Source organism: Nematolebias whitei, chromosome 8 (assembly GCF_014905685.2).
Source record: "Nematolebias whitei isolate Nwh7 chromosome 8, NemWhi1, whole genome shotgun sequence".
Classification (NCBI taxonomy): Eukaryota; Metazoa; Chordata; class Actinopteri; order Cyprinodontiformes; family Rivulidae; genus Nematolebias; species Nematolebias whitei.
Genome location: NC_056505.1, coordinates 24,598,656 through 24,616,720, shown reverse-complemented (window position 1 = coordinate 24,616,720; position 18,065 = coordinate 24,598,656). Strand labels below are relative to the sequence as shown.

The 18,065-nt window shown below is 39.0% G+C and overlaps 1 protein-coding gene across 1 annotated transcript in view; it reads left to right on the top strand.

Moving 5' to 3' along the window:
• The window catches only part of fam172a (family with sequence similarity 172 member A), a 183,740-nt gene that overhangs the window by 64,992 nt on the left and 100,683 nt on the right, over positions 1-18,065 (top strand). Inside the window, exon 7 of the mRNA XM_037681102.1 lies at positions 11,905-12,123. Coding sequence (XP_037537030.1) covers positions 11,905-12,123 — 219 coding nt within the window. The remainder of the gene's footprint in view (positions 1-11,904; positions 12,124-18,065) is intronic.

Here is an 18,065-nt window from a genome sequence, read left to right as displayed (position 1 = left end):
GAATTGATGTCCTTGCATGTTTATTTCACAACATCCACATGCATCTCTTGATAGATGACAGTGTGATAGTCAATAAAGATAGTATCTCACTCGGTTGTGACTAGCTGGTGAACTACATACATGACGGAGTCTGTAAAATGTCTTTCGACAGTCACAATGTTTGTTAGTTTTTTAGTTTTTTTTGTTGTTGGTTTTTTTGCATGAGTCGCAGAGGAGCGCATTCCTTTCACTTGAGTTTTGAACATGTTCAAAAAAACTGAGCGACAACTTATTTGTCTCAGAATATTCAGTTGTTGCTGGCATCTCTAACCCATCTTGAACCCACCTGAATTGTGTCATCAGTGTTTTCAACTGGAACCGGAGTGCTGGAGCTGTATTTTAATACCTGCTTGGATGCTTTTCTCTGTCAGAAACACCTGAAGCAAATATCCAAGTCTAAAATCCCCATTAATTAAAAATAATAGTTGTTGAAAATAAATCCAAGTCTACCGATCTTCATTTCACTACATATTAAATCATAAATGTGGGGGTGGCTGCCAAGGTTAGTACAAAACAAACTGAGTAATGCGTCTTAATGGGTATAATATGGGCAGAGGTGGACAACAAAATAATGTGCATGGCCGTAACTGCAGTTTAGCAGACATGCACACAAAACAGGTTGTAATTTTTATAAACTGGCAGTTTAAAACATGAACACATATCTGGTCACTTGGTCACAAACATTCAGATTTCATTGAGTCTGTAGAGGGAAATTTGCATGTTTTCTCACAATTCTTCCTCAGTTTTGAGTTGCCAACTAGTTTTCAACAGTCACAGCCCCATGAGATACCACCTTAAGGTCAATGTATCAACTAATGTGGAGCTGGCTGTTGTTGTTTTCGTCTGTGTCAAGTACCTGTTCACAATCAAACTAGTTTCCTGACTGAAGTCACATCAGTGGAACTAGTGTCATTACAGAGATAGTGGCGCATGCTGACCCAAGTGATATCAGAAACCGAGCAAGGTAGTGAAAGGACGGAATGCACAACCAAGCCCATTTGTCTGTTATCACTGTCTTTGTATTTCATGGGCTCCTAGGGAAAACTAGCAGACAAGAGGAAGACTTCACCTTTTTCCTCTCAGACACTTCTCCACCCCATCTTTCCTAGCACTTTCCCTTCCACCCTCCCCACACCCCCACATACACCCCAAACATTTTTAATTATATCTTCTACCAAGTAGTGCGGCTCAGTAACCAAGAAGCTGACATTGATGCATGTGCTGATAAATCCACAAACACTGGAAACAAGATTAACAAAGATTTTGAGGAAAGGGTGACAGCTAATTTTGCGCAGTGGTTGGTGCCTCATTCAAGACTGATGTTTTTGATAGAGCAAGCCACGCCTGAGAATTCGTGTTTCATCCAGGGGAGGGGTACTGGAAGACATCACAACAAGACTTGCAGCATTTTCACTTTTTAAATTTACTTTTTCATATGTTTCTCCATCAGTCTGGTTGTCTGTTTTAATCCTTTACTACTCGGCATTTTAGCTCAACCTAAACTTTACATGATGCATTTAAACTCAACTCAATCCTTTTGATTTATTTTCTTTTTGTCCATGTATGATATTACTCATGTTTTCAAATAAACCAAGATGTAAAAGCTTGACTTAATTATAACCAGACATTATGTCCATGGAACAGCAACAGATAGTGTCCAAAAATATTTGTGTTGGTTAGCCCATTATTTTGCGCATGTACCAGGCTAATCAAGGCAATCTAATCAACAGTTTTTTTCTTGTGGAGATGGTGACATTCTTCTCCAGACCCATGACCCCCTCTCTGAACGGACTCTCAACCTACTGAGACACTGATACATGCTTCTCTGAGAGAGATATCGGTCTGCTTCACCCGTACCTACGCACACACACATGCAGTCACTACGAAAGAGAATGAGATAGCAATCATACCTCTACAGCTGATTTCCTATTTTCTCATCTAAGGGGCTATCCTAACCCCACCTCCTTATGTTGTCTTTCTTCTTATTCTAAGTAATTTCAATTATATACAGTAAAAAAATTCTGATTTATTTTGTTCTTGTTTCATGCTTCTTCCTTTCCTTTTCCCCTTTTCGTTTCTCCTACCTTCCTCTTTCTTTTCTCTAGAGCATGTGATGTCGCCCTTCTCTGAATCGCCTCCCCTGTCTTCATCTGTAGGCAGCTGACAGCTTCTTTTTTTCTTTGTCAATTTCTCCTTCTCTGTCCCTGTGTCTCTTTAGCTCTCTTTTTCATCTGTCTCCCCCCACCCTCTCCATCTGCTTTCGCTTTTGTTTCCCTGGCCCCTCTTCCATCCCAACTTAAAAATGAGGAATGCGGTGTGACCCTGACCTCCATCGGCCTTGCAACCACCTTCGACCCCTCCAGGTGACCTCCTGTCCCTGTTTTGACAGCTTGATTAATTACCTAGTGTTATGATTTATGAGAAAAGCTGTATGTAAAAATAATAGACAACAGGTGGTCTTTAAAAAAGTGCTAAATTTGAAAGGGGTTCTAGTGAGGGCTGTGGTGCCAGTGGGGTTGAGGGTGCATGTGTGTGAGAAAGAGCCGGGGATAAAGATGAGTACATTTTCTGTGGTTAATTGCTTTCAACCATTTTGATGGCTACATTGGGTTAATAAGAAAATGTTTTGCTCCATGCATGGTTTCCTCAGTTGCCAAAACATGGAGTCCACCTTGTGCATTAAGCTGCACTGGTGAAAGGATGAGGAGGATTACAACATGCAACTCCATGTGTGTCCTGTGAAGCATGAACCCAAGCATGTGGTAATGGCACAATGGAAAATGTGGTTGAACACAGACTAACACACACCCATACGCACACACGCGCACAGTTATGCTATATGCCCTGCCACTTCTTCTCTAGGTTGCATGCTGTGAAAATAAGCAGAGTAAATGGCAGAACAGACCAGCCATACTGTTTACCCTTCACACTTCAAACACAGCTTGTGATTGGCTGTAGCGACCTCCCCTGACTTACAGACCTGTGGTCCACATCCACTTATAGAGAGAGGTCAAACTTTTGGACTGTTGTGTGTGTGCATATGTTAACATGGTTGTGGTACTGTGCGCAGATATCGTGGTCTGCACCTTTGTCATTAATTATCAAGTTATGTTTCACCATACACACTAAATATATGTAAGTAGAAATACATTGTTCACATATCTTTAGAAACTTTATCATCTGACAGATTATGCTTTATGTGCCCTTCAAAGTAACAGCCATGCAGACAGCATCAGTAGGACCACCAGCTCTTTCTCTGACTTACACTTCAAGGTCACAATAACAGGGCAGAGGTGAAGAGACCTCCCTTTGACCTTTTGTTCAGTACTTCAGTGATCTTGTGATGTTTAGTAGGATTTATATTCTTGGTATAACACAATTGTATCATTGCTCTTATAATACAGATTATTCATAGATAATGTCACTGTGGCTCATTTATTCATGAAATGTATATTTCTAATATTACAATGAATATGCACACAAGTGTTTCTGTGTTTTCTCACATTGAAGTTCATGTGCTTCAGTCTGTGTACATACAGTATATGTGTGTGCACATGTTTAAAATGTGGAGATGCATCTTGCCGTTGACCCCTCCTCGTCCTAGACTGTATATATGACCAACCATCTCACACACCCAACCTGCACTCGTGTGATTATGTACACAATAACTACCTGTTCAGATGTCAAAGTGAATATATTTGATGGCCATCTTTAAGAACTCACAGGGATGGTTTTTTTTCAGTCAAACTGAGTGACACATCCACTTCTCAGAGCTAATTAGTAAAGTTTGTTAATAATGCTATCAGAAATGAATGTCATTGCAGATCCCATCTATTTAGTCTAGTTCTTAGTACTTTTAGTACTTTTTATATCATCTTACTAAGGGTGCACCGATTGCAGTTTTCTGGCCGATCACCGATTTCTAAAAAGTCTGACCTGCCGATTCCGATTTTGGCCGATACCGATTTTGTTTTATAAGCAACACTGTCAGGTGTTATAAGGTCACAATGCACCTTTGATTTTCTAATCTTATCTTATTGAAAAACATACCCTTGGGCAATATCCTAGAAACAGTACAAACTTGTTTTAACTGGCCACGAGGTAGTGCTCTGAAATATAAATGAAGTTCAGACAATTGTTGTTAAAACAAAAAAAAATCGGTTTCTCGTGCAAGTATCGGCCGATTTTCCAAAATTAAGAAAATAGGGGCCGATAAATCACCCCTACATCTTATTTTATCAATTTTCTTCACTTATTACAAATATCCATTTCATTGTATTGTTTTTTTTTTTTTTTTTTTCTTTGCATCAGTACTAAAAGCCCTTCAGGGCAGAGTTGCTTCAGGGACACCTCCACTCTTCCAGTTTTTCCTCCTTTTGTAGCCTCTCTGCCTTACCCTCCCTGCTCACCTCTTCCCCTGATTTATACATTAAATAGTTATGTGAGAGAATAGGGAGGCACCTATCATTCCATGATCTATATCTCTCTGTGCCTCCATTAAAAATACATGTGTATGCTTAGGGGAGGCAATATAGAATATATAAATCAAAATGGGAACGGCATCATTGTAAGCCTGCTGTATTTATTTCCCCATAGCTTTCTCTCTGCGGGCCGCAGGCTCTTCTACTGTATTTCGTTTCTTGTGGCAAGCAGATGTTTGATGCTCTAATATTAGGGTATTCTGGAAAACAAAGTTCACTATTTGTCCAGTTTATCTGATAATCTGCAGACACAGAAGTAGACATCAAAGCAGGATCATTTTAATTCTAGGTTGTTTTTTTTTAAGTTTGTGAAACTGTTAAGTTATTTTTTAATGACAAACTTGGGTCGTTTTTTATGACAGATAAGTGACTTTGCAGCTTAGCCAAGCTGAAAAATCTGTGTGAATTTACATTCACAGTTGTAATGCTTCTCTGTAAGAAAAAAAAAAAAAGAACAAATTTGACAAATGAGTTTTGTAACATTTACTTGCACAATCGATAGCTCTGACAATTTCCACCTGGACGGTGATTAATGCTACATCCACCCCCAGTCTAGCAGCCTCACCCCCAGCTCTACACCTCCCTCTGTGCACGCCGTGCTGAGAGCAGATGAAGCCGGCCTCCGAACTCCGTGTTTCATTGTGTGTGCTCGTAAATGCAGCGATGCCACTCCAGACATTCGGAAGCTTGATAAACCATGGAGAATGGAAACGTGCCTGAGCACATGCACAGACATTAAGTGTGGAAAACAACTTGCTCGTAAACTGGCTTCGGCATTCGACTGTTACTCAACAACTTCTGTACGAACGTTTTTATGTCGTCCTTTTTCTCAATTGTGCTGAAAATAGGCTGTGAGGAGTGAGATAGGATGGGAGAAACAAAGTGAAACGGAGAGAAAGAAATGTAAATATGAGCTTGAAACAAAGCTGAGGCATGAAGGATCAGACGCTGTACTATTCTTTCTACCTTCTCCACCCCACACTGCTCGACTTTGAACTTATTTATAAATATTCAACTCCACATATACACTATCCAAATGAGCCTATGCATCCCAGCCAAGGTTAAAACCACTACTTCTTGTTGCAAACTCATTGATTTGACTCACTCAAATGGTTAGTTTCTTATCTAACCCGAACTATTTGCACTCATTAAACTCATGGAAAATATAATTGTTACTCCAGAGGTATTTTACTTTGACCAAATTAGCTTATAAGTTCAAATGAACAACAAAGAGAGTCTTTGATGTTGTTGTAAAAAAGTTAAATTTAGAGAAATCTAATGATATGTGCATTCTTTATTGGAGAAACCCATGCATTAAGATATTAACTTTGTATCTTTAATTCTACTTTACTATGTACTGTGTAAAAAAATTGGGGTAGCCTGTAATTTTAGGTTGTTTTCTGCTGTAAAGTCATATTTAGTAATATTTAAACGTTCTCTTTAAGCCCTAGCATGTCCCTGAAGCGGTAACTCTGTATCAAGAGGGTGATTGATTTTGGCTGACAGGCTGATGACAATCCTGTCTCATCTCTTCTCACATCACCTCTAAGATACACTCAGGGTTTTGTTTTTTTTTTTTTTTTTTTTTTTTATATAACCCCGATCATACAGTAAGTTTTCTCCCTCCTCACCGGTCTCCTTTTAACACAACTGTGTGTTTTGTGGATATGGGGGGTCTCCAACTGGTGCTTTGTGAAAATAAGAGAAGGGCCACCGTGACTTAATCTGACAGTACTGTGCGAAGTGTGTGGTATCTCGGCCTCAGGGAGACGGGCGTGAAAAAAAGTGAGATTGAGAAAAGAAGGGAATCCAGTGGATAAAGAGGCCCTGCATGCAAAGTTAGCTCACATAGAGGCTTGGACAGACAAGGTCACATGGAGCAGGGTGGCCCTGACTGTAAAGGAAAGACAGCAGAGTGTTTGCTTGGTATTATTATATTTACCCATTCTTCAGATTGTTTTATACATATTCCCTAATATGTTTATTTGGTCTTCCTTTTGTATGTACCGGTAAACACTTTTTACTCCTATATTGTGTATTTTCATCTACTATATGAACTATGATACCAAAGTTCTTTTTTTATTTTTTCTTTGTAGCCTTTCTTCTCAATTATCCATTGTACTTTGTTCATAACTAACACCAGTATGACCAGTAAGCATGTTTTCCTCTCATCTTCCTCCTACTATAGGAGTACTGCTTGTCAGTCAAGACTTTTCATAAATCGGGAGCTTTATTTTCTTTAAACATGGCAGTATAAGTTGTGAGAAAAGTGAACATTGCTAGTAGCCCTGATCTTAACTATCTCTTAATATGAAACAAAAAGTGCAGGCTTCCCGAAATCTAGTTTAAAAACATACATATAATGTCATGTTGATTATTGAAATGGCTTACAACAGGGAAGGGGAAGGGAAGTCTGAGATTGCCATCACTGTATGTTCCCATACAATGGTGAATTTGGTTCTCTGCATTTAACCCATCACACCTGAGATGCAGTCAGGTGGAGCAGTGGGCAGCTATGTCAGCACCCAGGGAACAGAATAATACTGGGAGGAAAAAGAAGTTATCTGGTCTCATTCAGCTAACAATACACATACAACACATACAGCCTCCAATTCACCTAACCATGCTGTCCACTTTCCTCACTTCATGCACCCATGACCGCTATCAGCCATGCTTTGTACCTGTCAAGTGATGTCCTTTTCCTTGTGCCCAGATCCCTGCCTCACTACATGAGAGCTCTCACATCAAAGCGTCGTGGAGCTCCACACGCACAGATGAAACACCCTCTCACTCCAGCCACTTTTGTCCCCGCTCTTGCACATTAGACACATTTCATTTCATTACAACACTGGAAAACTAGAGACGCTGCTGTCTTAAAGGAACATCTTATTTACTTTCACTCACAGTCGTGTACTCATCCAGATGTGGACAAATAGATGTGCACTGGCAAACACATACACACAATGTGAATTCACAGTTTTTTTTTTTTATATATATATATAAAAACATTTTAGTTGGCAACAATTGTATTTTATCATAGTCAACATTAGTGTCATCACAGTGATGTTTTGCAGCTCAATGTGGTTTTTGTTTTGTAACGACAAATCACTAAACTGAATCTGACCATTTATTAAATGTATTGGTTGTTTTTCTTTAATGATTTGCAGATGGTGAGGATTATTTTCATTTTTAATCAACGTTCCAGTTTTGTGTTATGAGATCAAAAAAAGTTTTTATTTTTTTTGGTATGATGATGCAAGCTCTGGTTTCCGTAGCAGCAGCACTCTTTGTTGTGCTATCTGATGTGGGACAAGCTGACAAAGGAAAGCTAAGGAGCATCCCGATCAGGGTGGTGAGGGTTGGGGTGTCCCCCCTTAGAGGAGCTTGGGTGACCCTCTTGACCGCTGGCCCCGGGGCAGGAACTCAGTGTGGTAGTGGCACAGGGGCACACACAGGGCATGGGAAGAGACTTAGGCTGCACACTACAGCAGAAAGACAAGATTGACCTACTGCTAGAAGACCATGTGTGTCTATCTTATCTGACACAGTGTGTGTCTAGGACAAAGGCGGTGTTAAGCAATGCTAGCAATGTGTATGAGTGAGAGATTTAATGGTGTAAAAGAAGCAGGGTGACCCAAAGTTTGCCATCGGCATGTGTAAGATTTGTACGTTGACAGCTCGTCTCAAAACAAAGATCAGATTATTGAGCGTGTGTGTGTGTGGCAGTGGGGGTTGGCTTTGTAGAGTCATAAACTAAATCTTGGTGGAATAAATTTGGTGAAAGACAATCTGCTTTCAGTTTGAATGCCTTTTTTTTACTTAAACATTATTTTTTCATTGAAGTGCGTTATTTCTAATTGGTTATTCACACCATGCAGTTTTGGTTGTAGTAATTGTGATAGTGGTTATATGTTTTATGTTTTTTTTTTTTTTTTCATAAAATATTCTACTCCATTGGGTAATTTCAGCTTTGCCAAACAGTAAAAAAAAAAATATAAACTCCAACATGCTCAGTCTGATTGATGCAGAGAAGAATGGAAGTAGGAAGTGACCAGACAGGGCGAGCAGGTTGTCCTGACACCACTGTAGGCCTCTTAGTGTTTAAATGAATGATGGCTTCCGACACTGAGGTGATCTTGTGGCCCTGATCTTCCAGACTAAGCACACCAGTGACACTGGTTGTCTTTACAGCAATGTTCTTCTGGGTGACTGGAGCGCTGAAAGGGTTAGCACTATTAGGTTTATGAGACGTATTTGCTTTTCTCGAGAAAGGGATAAGGGCAATAATGGAAAGGAACTGGGGATCATGATGTTAACAGTGTGTTTAAAGCTGGGGAGAGTAAAGTGTTAAAGACTGAACATGTTTAGAGGCCGTGGAGTTCACATCCCAACACGTGCATCGGTTGTGCTCCACCATTAACGTTTGCCCTTTGCAAACCAGGATTAGGGTAAGAATTTGGGACATCAGCAACAGTTTGGTGAGTACCTACACAATACAATGAATTCCTTGGACCCACTCTGCTTTCAATTCAACTTTTATTGAAGTGTGCACATTTTCTGCTTTTGTTGATCTTGGCAGTATGGATGTAGCTCTGATTCTGGAGTCGTTGCTGTGCTCGATTGATTTGATACCATTTGCTTAGAATGTATCCATTATCATCCAACATTCAAAAAAACATCACACATATATTCCTTACAAAGAGTTATTTGTGTAAGATTATCTGTACCACTTTAACATAATGATATTGTTGCCATTGGCTTAATTGGCGCTGTCAGTATTTTTTTCAGGCCACCACCAGTGGGCAGTGGCACAATTCTATTGTGTACTGAGCTATGATACATCTTCTTTTTCTTTTTATTTATTTTTATTCTATCCGGTCAGTATTCGTCTTAACATTTTAATCTCTGCAACTCCACTTCTACTTCTTTCCCCCCATCCGCTGTTTTTAACTCTTTCCCATCTGGCACTTCATTTACTGAAATGTGTGTGTGTGTGTGTGTGTGTGTGTGCTTTTGTGTTAGAACTTAAACATTTGTGTACAGATGTCTGTGTGATGCTGGTTCATTAAGTCTTTATTAAGTATTTGTAATAGATTTCCTTCCAACTCTGCTTCTGCTGTACAAACACATATCCACGCTTGGAAGAATTACTTATTTACATTTGGAGTGACAGCTATCCAGTGGCCAATTTTTTAAAACATTTATATGATGTTGTGAAACACTAGCAGATTACAAATATACTTACAGTGAAATATATTATTATTATTATTACTATTATTATTATTATTATTATTATTATTATTATTATTATTATTATTATTATTATTATTACTATTATTATTATAAGTAATTAAACTTTCCTTAAGGTTGGCAGTGCACTTTCTGGGGGATTTTTATTTTTATTTTTTTTTTTTTGGTCCCAAATTTTAATGCACAAATGAATCTAATCCACATATCCTTGTATCACAACAAATGTTTTATTCTAACATAGTTTAATTTCAATTATTATTTTTTGCTACGTGCATGTATGGAAAGCCCGACTCAGTTTGACAGGAAGTGCAAACAAGACTAATTTTACAATATTAATAAGTGAGAAAGTGTCATTTTACTGTTAAAGCCAGTTTGCCTTTGTCGACACACGGCAGGTGCTAAGTTAAAGGGTGTGTGGCAGGTTTGATGTCAGTTTGCTCTGGAGGGACACACACACGCTGCGTCAGCAGAACACAACCACATTGTGTTAACACTTATTAAGAATGATAAGACGTGCCGCCATGAGAGGACACTATGTGTGACAGAGAGAAAGCTGAGCAGCATCTCCTAAAGGTTTTTTTGTCATATCTCATTCCTTACATCCGTGTGTTTTTTCATGTGTGTGTTTGTATGCTTTGGCTCAGGCGTTCCCCCACAAGTTTAAAGATTTCTGGTGTGTTTGTGTGTGTGTGTGTTCACAATGGAGGTTATGTTGAAAAAAGGACAGTCGAAGTGAAACAGGAATCCAAATATTTCCTGCCTCTTTTTTTTCAAAGAGCTTGAACAATAAACAAAGTTAATTAAAATGGGTTGAAAAAGTGACTTGGACTTAGATGAACTTCCTTTTCTCCACAATACACACTTTTACTGGTATTATGTGCTCACATCAGATTTTTGCCTTAAACTTATTGTATTTTACATCATTCTAATTTTAGTATATTTTAAACTTTGCCCAATTTTCCAGTTTTGTTTTTGTCGATCACTGTAGTACAGATTAAAAAATGTTACAAATTATTCACATACAATTGTGAGCAGTTCCAAACAGATGCCTTTTCTTCGCTCCATGTGCTGGTAGGATCGATTGAGTTTGATATTAAGCGACACATGGCCTTTGGAGTCACTAAATGCTACTCACTGACTGAAAGTACCACCGCTGAATTCCAATCCCCCAGTTACTTCTCAGGCTTGTCTCCGCAGTGACACTTTCTCCTTTATCTCATTCACTGCCCTTTCTTTCAGTCACAATTTGCATCTTTTCTTCAGTCTTGAAAGATTCTAACTGTTGCAAAGATTTTATTCTAATATCTATTGCCAAGCTTTTCCAGGAAAACATGAACTAATGTTAGTTGTATAAGGACATTTATAATATGCTGCATGTTAAACAAAAAAAAAATACTGAAGTTATGACATTTATTTATCAAACTGAAGATGGCTTATGGTTTGTGCTGACTTTATAGGCTTTAAAATGCAAAACAGCAGCAAACAGATCTCACATAATGCGTGATGTAAAGTTGAAAACAGATCTGAGCCACACGTCTGCTTTACTGTATGAAAAAATACATTTGCAAAAAATATAAACTTATATTGACAAATTCCATTTGTTTCATCCCTCCAAACAGTTTTTTTTTAATCTAAAATAGGTTTAAATATGCACATTTGCAATATTACACAGAGACAGACAGACCGAGAGATTTATTTGTCATTCGCATCTCATATGGTACTTGTGGTGGAACAAGATTATGTACACAGGGTCCCAGTTATATCCAACAATAAAATATAAATAAATAAATAAATGTATGTGCTTGCTCAGGATGGGAGACTTCATCGAAGCCAAGATTCATCTTGTCTGCTGGATTCCTTAGATAGAGAACTTTACTAATTGGCTTTTATGTATGTGAATGTTCCTGTAAAGTGCCCTGAGACAACTTTGTTGTGATTTGGCGCTATATAAATAAACTGAAAAAAAAAAAAAAATATATATATATATAAAAGAAAAACATTAATGAGATCTAAGATATGAACTAAAATACATAAAGAGATGTAGTAATGAACAAATATATCATGAATACTTTCTACAGTCTGTGAACAGTAACTGATTATACTGTTCTGCTTCATGATCTTTTGTCTGTTTTAGGAGGGCTACGGTGTGATGGTGCTCAACCCCAACCTGAACTACTTGGAAGTGGAAAAGCCAGCAAAGTCATCACCCATTCACTCCCCCGCTGAAGCCTCAGACGAACCAGCTGAAAAGAGGGAGCGCAAAGATGAACAAGAGGGCAAAAAGAAGAGAGAATTTTACGAGAAATACCGTAACCCACAGAAAGAGACTGACACCGAACGCATACCTATACGGGTAAGTTGGGGGGGGCATTAAAGGATTTAGAGACAGAAAGAATGACAGGAAGGAAATATGGACAGCTGGTGAGAAATGACAGAGTGATTGATGTTTGGCAAAAACAGGCTTGATGGGGGAGGTGGACAGAGTGTTATAGGGTTGTAGAAGGAGGAAGAGACATAAGTGAGAAAATTCAAAAGAGGAATTTGGACAAATCATGGAAAATAGAAAAGTGGTACAAAAGTACGTGGAGCAGCCGAGTGAGCTTACGAAATGAGGCGAGGGTATGTTAGACTAGGGATGAAGGGAGGATGGAAGGAAGATGGAGAAAGAGAGGCTCTTGTGTGGTCAGCCTGTGTGTGAAGAGGTTGGCTGTGCTCCAGTCGCCTCTCAGTGAGCAAGTGTTAACCACATGGCTACCTCCCTCTCTTTCCCTCTTCCCCTCCCTTTTTTTTTCTCTTCTAGATTAAGGGCTGGTCAGTGAAGCACTGGCCCAACACTCGTGTTGACCACTGGGATTTTTATCTCTAAAACACACACACTGCAAACACACTGCAACGTTCTTATCAGCTACACTGACCGTACGCGCTCTAATCGTGCACACAGACGCTCACGTGCACACATGCGGCGTGCGGCTCAAAGCACCCAGCTCAGCCGCTTTACCTTGCGGTCAAACAAAGAAAATGACTCCAAAATCTAGCTTTATTGTCCGTTTGAATGTGACGAACAATGAAAACAATGTCATCCTCTTCAAAGGCGTCCTATGATTTAATCCAGCCAACTAAGATGATCAAAATTCACATTTCTGTAGGCCAAATAAATTAAGAAAGAGTTTGCAAATTAGGATTACATCAGTCTATATATATATATATATATATATATATAGTTTTTTTTTATTTTTTATTTTTTTATTTGGATTTCATAAATGAGTTTCTTGGTTATAATTATTTGTGTTTTATTTTATCTATATGTGTGCATTGTGTGTGTGCTTATTTATGTTACTTTGTGAGGACCATTTTTCCAACACATACTAACTACATAGTGAGGACCAACTGCTCTTTGTAGGAACTAAAGCCCGGTCCCCATAAGATTCAAGTGTCGTTGGTGGGTTAGCGGTTAGGTTTAGAACAAAAATGCAAAAGGAAGATGGGTTAGATTTAGGGTTATGTACTGGTAATGGTTAGGTTTAGGGTCAGGGTTAGGATATAGAAATGCATGAAAAATGAATGGAAGTCCCCGTAAAGATAGAAAGACAAACCTCTGTGTGTGCGTGTGTCCTTGTGTGTGAAAGACGTCACTCCTTGGTTTGTGACAGGAGTTAGGGTTGCTGCAGGACTAACAGGCGGTGGGTGTGTGAGCTGTCAACACAGGCTTGTTTTTGTTTTTTTTCTCACCCTCTGGCAATACCTTCATACACACTTTAATAAGGTGTAATTTGCTACTGAGGCATCTTACTCTATCACACTTGGTTTCATGTTCCTTACATGAGGAATTTACTTCACATGATCTGACAGGATTTATTTTATTTTATTTTTTGTATAAATGATCATCATGACACACAGTTCTGCTTTTACTGTCAGCTCTCAGTCTGTTTTCATTTCCATGTTGAACTGTAGGACTGGATGATGAGGCAAAAAACATGGTCAGAATATTTCTTTATGTTAATTGATCTCAATGGTTGTATACTTTTGGTCATGCTGCCAGTATTTGAGTTGTGGATCAATTAATTTGTATGCACACATATTTTAGCTGAATAATACAGATTTATATACATGTTTTTTATGTTTTTATTTTCATTGCACATTATTACAGAAGCAACAGAATGCCTTCGTCTTGCTTCACATCTCACTTACATTCACATCCACACCTCAGCTGTTGGATTATTGCACTTACTAAGGAGACTTCAGTCAAGTTCAGTATAGCTTCTGTTTGGTCAAATCTAAAATATTCATTCAACCTTTAGTTATACAGGTTAGTTCCCATTGAGCCTCGAGGACTCATTTACAAGAAAGACTTATTTCAGACAGACAACTCACATTTGTTCATTCAATAAAAAATAAAATAAATATACTTATCATTATGTTAAAACAATACATTATTTCAACCCTTTCCCTTTTTTCTGCTTGTGGCCAAATGGTCCTGAGGTGATCTAATCTTCTCAAGTTGTTTTCTTGAAGAAAAAAAAATGTTTTAAAAGATCTGAAAATGTGTTAAACGCTTTGATGGAAGGGGGACAGTAATGTATGTGACAAGACGTCATTTTTATGTTTTTACAACAAAAGTGGAGGGTTTGGTGCAATATAATTGTGGGGCTTACTTGTTCAATTCCTCAGTTTTCCATAGTGAAAAAGGATGTTACTATTTGTATTGTAAAAATACATAAAAGTTTGTGAATGGGCAAGTACGGTTGAACAGTGCAGGATCACCTCCCGGCATACAGACTTTCTGAGTTGAGTTTGCATGGTCACAGTGTACACATGTGGGTTTTCTGTGGGCACACCGGTTTCCTTTCACAGACTAAAAACATGCATGCTAGGTTTGTTGGTAGCTCTAAATAGTTCCTAGGTGTAGGGGAGAGTCTGGAGATAGACGCCAGCTCCCTGTGACCTGGAAAGGAAAATCAGGTAAAGAAAATGGACGAACGGATGGATGGACATGTGAATGGGCAGCCGCTCAAGTATTAATACTATGCAAAAATAAAATTAAACATTAACATTGACTCTAAATCATATGACACAGTAAATACTCTAAGTCAAGTTTGACCTTGACTGGACTGAATCAAAATCATTTCTATATTGCTGGCAAGCTGTAATCTTTTTGGCAGCTAGCCTACTTCAGCTGTTTGAGAATAACTCAAGTCTGAGTCTTAGTCCTGGTCCATACCTCCTGTTGGATCCATTCATACTGTTTCCTCTCACTCTTTTTCTATGCTGTAAGCTCAAATAACAGTTCACCGGTCTACCTGGGTATGCGTTTTAATGTAATAGTTAAGACTATTGACTATTGACGCTTGACATTTTTAGTTTTCATTTTTGCTTAAGCATTGTGTGTTTACTGTATTGATACACAGACATAAAACATGCAAGTCCTTCTCTGTACGACTGACAACAAATTAATTGCAATCAGTTTTTATTCAGTCTAATTTTATGTATTTGCCAACCAATTTCAATTTATTTTACTATAACATTTTTCAGAATTAGCGTTCTCTTCCTCACCATTAATATTAACTTTCTGTACCTTTATTTTGCTCCGTTGTGCTGCTACTACGAATACTGTGCATCTACTACAAAAGTAGAAAAGTAGAACTTTTGACATTCCATTTGCACATTAGGTAAACAGTTTATAGGGCATGCAGCTCATTTTACATGTCTCTCTGAATGTTAGAGACACTCTTTAACATAACAGCATTCACATGAATGTCCCTCTTTGTATCAAGCCCAGACATCTAAAAGCTGTTGTTACTTTGTAACTTTAGTACATACATTATTCTTCTACTGACAAAGGTTTTAATATCATCTTGGGATAGCTTTTTTTAATTATTATTATTCTAGAGAAGTTTTACTAGTTGAAATGTGTTAAGTGCTAAAGCTTTTCTATTTTTATTACCTTTTGGTGTTGTGGCAACAAGAGTAAAAGTAACTTATTTGTGAGTCACAAAAATGTAAATACATTTCAAACTTAAAGCGTTGGTTGTTATAACAAAAAGTAATTCTTACACTCAGTCAAGTTATTTTGTGGCATTTTTCTCATTTATACTTATAGCTATGCAATATAATGAGAAAACATACCCCAGTATTTTCTTTCTACTGCTAAATACATAAAATTATTTTTACCACTCTCACAAATATCCATCCATCCATTATCTGTACCCACTTCCTTTTCGGACTGCGGGAGTCACTGGTGCCCATGTCCAGCAGCCACTGTGCAAGAGACAGGGGACACCCTGGACAGGTCGCAAGTCCATCACAGGGACACGCAGAGACAAATGAAACAACCATTCACTCTCTCACTCACATCTAGGGACAATTTAGAGTTACCAATCAACATAACATGCATGTTTTTGATCTGTGGGAGGAAACCGGAGAACCGAAGAAAACCCACGCATGCATGGAAATAACATACAAACTCCTGGCCAGGATTTTGATCCAGCGACCTTCTCAATGATGGCAACAGCTCTACAATATTCGCCACCGTGTCGCAACCCATCCCCCACCCCAAATAAAAAATAAAATAAATGAAAAGTGTGGTGGTATATCTGGTGTGATTTCATATATATATCTATGATCCCTCGATTATCGCGGGCATTGCGTTCCATACACCATCGCGATTGGCACTTTTTACCGTCACAAACACATGAGTAATATTAAAGTTAAAAATCACTAAAAAAAACGCAAAAGTGTCCATGAAAGTCAAACTACGAAGTAGCGAGGGACTACTGTATATATATCCATCCATCCATCCATTTTCTTCCGCTTATCCAGAGTTGGGTTGCGGGGTTAGCAGCGTAAATACCATACCATTTTATTTATAGAGCACTTAAAACAGCTAGAAGGCCAACCAAAGTGCTGTACAGACAGAACAACAGACAACACACGAAGCAATATACAAAATGAAGTAAATCAAAAATATAGACATAAAAACGATGCAGATAATAAATATGACGACAAACCAGTGTGGAGCATACAGGTTCAAAACACAGATCCTCTGGTGTTGAAAGCTACTGAATAGTAGTGGGTTTTTAAACAGGAATTAAAAACCGAGAGGGAGGGGGCCAGTCTGACAAGCAGAGGTAACTCGTTCCAAAGTCTTGGTCCTGATACAGAGAAGGCCCTGTCACCTCTGCACTTAAGACGAGTTCCTGGAACTGTGAGGAGCAATTGGTCCACTGACCTCAGGGAACGTGGTGGGACATACGGTTGTAGCAGATCGGGGGGGGGGGGGACTGTTCAGCTATTTGTAGACATACAGCAGTATTTTGAACTGGATTCGAAGGTGAATCGGTAGCCAGTGCAGTGAGGCCAAAACTGGTGTAATGTGCTCTCTTTTGCCTGTACTGGTTAAAAATCGGGCTGCTGCATTCTGGACCAGTTGTAGTCGTGCAATGGACGTCTGACTGATACCAAACAGGAGTGAATTGCAGTAATCAAGTCTAGATGTAATGAATGCATGTATTACTGTCTCCAGGTTATTTTTGGACAATATGGGCTTCAGTTTAGACACCCGCCTCATTTGGAAAAAACATGATTTAATAATCATGTTTACATGATTGTTAAGTTTCAGGGAAGGGTCCATTATCACGCCCAGATTAGTGACTCTTTGTTTTTCTGATAGGGTTAGAGTGGAAAGGTCGATGCAGTGGTCTGTGATCGTGTCAATGGAAGGGAACAACATGACTTCAGACTTCTTTTCATGTGGAGGGCCAGCCTTTTTTCTCCCCAGCCACTTGGGCCAGCTCCTCTGGGGGAATCCCAAGTTGTTCCCAGGCCAGTCGAGAAACATAGTCCCTCCAACGTGTCCTGGGTCTTGCTCTGGGTCTTCTCCCGGTGGGACATGTCCAGAACACTTCTCCAGGGAGGCGTCCAGAAGGCATCTCCTCACCTCACCTCAACTGGCTCCTCTCGACATGGAGAAGCAGCGTACTCTGAGTCCCTCCCGGATGACTGAGCTTCTCACCCTATCTCTAAGGGAAAGTCCCAGGTTCCATTCCCAATCACTGCATATCACGTGGTGTCTCTGGGCAGCACACCTCATCCCCAAAATGCCCCCCGGGCGCTTTCAATAGCTGCCCACTGCACCACCTGGTGGTGGATGGGTTAAATGCAGAGACTAATTTTGCCATTGTATGGAAACATACAGTTCTGACATTGTGATGACATTATTTTTATTATTATTATTATTATTATTAATAATAAGAGCGTGATCCCCATGTAGTTGGAACACACTCTGTATTTTATATATAT